Below are 2,711 nucleotides of genomic sequence, written 5' to 3'. Positions count from 1 at the left end.
GAAGGTGGCAATTAGTAAACGGTGTAAATTGCAAGTACAAGTTATTCGATCAAAGGAAAAAAGTAAATAAATAGTAAAAAGATGGAGAAAGAGAAAGGAAGGGATCCAGAAGGGATGAGCAAGAAAGAAGGAAGGAAGGAAAGAGGGAGGGTTAGAGGGAGGGGTGGAGGGAAGAAAGGGAGGGGAGAGAGAGAGGGAGGTAGAAGGGAAGGTGTCCGTGGGTGCTAAGTCCCTTCAGTCGTGTCCGACTCTTTTCTACCCTGTGGACTGTAGTCTGCCAGGCTCCTCCGTCCATGGGATTCTCCAGGCAAAAATACCAGAGTGGGTTGCCATGCCTCCCTTCAGGGGATCTCCCCTACCCAGGGATCAGCCCCCCTCACGTCTTCTCACGTCCTCTGCGTTGGCCGGCAGGTTCTTTAGCACTTGCGCCCCCTGCGGGAAGCCCAAAAGGAGGAGCGACAGCTACCTCAAGTAGGAAGCATGTCATTGACAGAAATGTGATTATTCTTGTCTTATCTGGGACGTAGGACTCAAGAGGTGAGGTTAAATAAGTAAATAAAGATCAAATTGTGAAGGGCCTTGTATGTTATGCTCAGGTGTTTGGATTTGGCTTCACAATAATAATATTTCATTGCAGCACAGTGTACAGACTAAATGAACATCTCCGAATCAGCATCCCATTCTGAATCAGTGCGTGAATTCATCCTTCTGGGTTTCCCCTGCAGCAGGGAGATTCAGGTCATTCTGTTTATGTTCTTCTCCATCATTTACCTCCTGACTCTCATGGGAAACGGAGCCATCATCTGTGCTGTGTGTTGGGACCAGCATCTCCACACCCCCATGTACATCCTGCTGGGGAATTTTGCATTCCTGGAGATCTGGTATGTCAACTCCACTGTTCCAAACACACTGATCAACTTCCTCTCAGAGAGCAAGGCCATCTCTTTCACTGGTTGCTTCCTTCAGTTATATTTTTTCTTTTCCATGGGCTCCACTGAGTGTTTCTTTCTCTCAGCAATGTCGTTTGATCGGTACTTTGCCATCTGCCATCCTCTGCATTATGCCACAGTTATGACTGGTAGACGTTGTTTCAGCCTAGTGATTGCTTGTTGGGTATGTGGCTTTCTCTGGTATCTGGTGCCTGTTATTCTCATTTCCCAACTGCCTTTCTGTGGTCCTAATGCAATTGACCACTTTGTATGTGACTCAGGCCCATTGCTGACCCTTTCATGTGCTCCTGCTCCCATGTCCAAGCTCACGAGCTACACTCTAAGCTCCCTCATCATCCTCCTTAGCTTCCTTTTCATTCTCATCTCTTATGCCCTGGTTCTACTTGCTGTTCTTCGGTTGCCCTCGGCATCCAGTCGACAGAAGGCCTTTTCCACCTGTGGGTCCCATTTGGCTGTGGTGCTGCTATTCTACGGGACCATTATGGTGATGCATGTGAGCCCTGGATCCAGCCACTTCACCTCGTTGCCGAAAATCATGACCTTGTTCTATGCCATGGTGACTCCACTCATCAACCCTTTGATTTACAGTCTCAGGAATAAGGATATGAAAAAAGCTCTCAGGAAAGTTCTGGAAAAGTTTAAAATTTCTTTAAAAGTCTTTGGCAGCAGGCGCAGGAGGAATGTGGGATAATCTGGTTTAGTGTGATGTGGGTAAAATGGCCATCCTTGAACTTTCACACATTTGTACCATCACCCATTCAGTAAATAGTAACTGAATGCCTCTTCCATGTTAGACCCTGCACTTGGCACTGTATTGTGAATGTAATTATGAAGATAGACACAATCTCTTCCTCAAATTGCACTCTAATGGTGCAGACAGGTAAGAAAATAATTAATATAAAATGCAATAAATATTCGAACCAATATGTGTACAATATATGAAACACAAGGAAAAAACAACTATTTTGCCTGGGGTAGTGGTCAGTCAGGATTAGTATTAGGGAAAACTTCAGTCAACATCATATCAGACATGTTTATTTTGTGATGAGGCTGGGGAAAGCCTTGTGTTCTGTTTAACTTCTAGCTAGATTTCTTTTTTTTCATTTTTTATTATTATATTTTAAATTTTCATAAAAAATAGTTGACTCACAATGTTGTGTCAGTTTGAGGTGTACAGTGAGACAGTTACACATATACGTATATCCACTTTTTTTTTTATTCTTTTCTCATATAGGCTATTACAGTGTGGGGTTCCCTGTGCTATACACCAAGTTCTTATTAGTTATGTTTTATATATAGTAGTGTGGATATGTCAGTCCCAATCTCCCAATTTATCCCTCCCCCTCCTTATCCCCTGTCAACCATAAGTTTGCTTTCTACATTTGTGACTCTACTTCTGTTTCATAAATAAGTTCATTTAGACCCTTGTTTTTTTAGATTCCACATATAAGCAATATCATATGATATTTGTTTTTCTGTATCCAACTTACTTTACTCAGTATGACATTCTCTATGTCTGTACATGTTACTGCAAATGGCATCATTTGATCTTTTTTATGGCTGAGTAATATTCCATTGTATATATGTACTGCATCTTCTTTATCTCGTCCCCTGTTGATGGACCTTTATGATTGCTTCCATGTCTTGGCTATTATAAATAGTGCTGCAATGAACATTGGCATGCATGTATCTTTTCAGTTTATGATTTTCTCCAGGTATATGCCAGGAGTGGGATTTTTGCATCATACGGTAGTTCTTAGT

At 42.2% G+C, this 2,711-nt stretch overlaps 1 protein-coding gene across 1 annotated transcript; it reads left to right on the top strand.

The window, feature by feature from the left end:
- Nucleotides 1-654: 654 nt before the first annotated feature.
- LOC122444261 (olfactory receptor 11G2-like) lies at nt 655-1,641 on the top strand. The gene has a single exon (XM_043472997.1). It carries the CDS (start codon nt 655-657, stop codon nt 1,639-1,641), a length of 987 nt encoding a protein of 328 aa, XP_043328932.1.
- The last annotated feature ends 1,070 nt before the right edge of the window (nt 1,642-2,711 follow it).

Source organism: Cervus canadensis, chromosome 6, assembly GCF_019320065.1.
Source record: "Cervus canadensis isolate Bull #8, Minnesota chromosome 6, ASM1932006v1, whole genome shotgun sequence".
In the NCBI taxonomy this organism is placed as follows: domain Eukaryota; kingdom Metazoa; phylum Chordata; class Mammalia; order Artiodactyla; family Cervidae; genus Cervus; species Cervus canadensis.
Note: the sequence above shows the minus strand (reverse complement) of the source record. Positions and strands in the feature narration are given on the sequence as shown.

What these genes read in the sequence shown, in the direction of transcription:
- LOC122444261 (XM_043472997.1), top strand. Translation starts at nt 655, where the DNA reads ATGAACATCTCCGAATCAGCATCCCATTCTGAATCAGTGCGTGAATTC.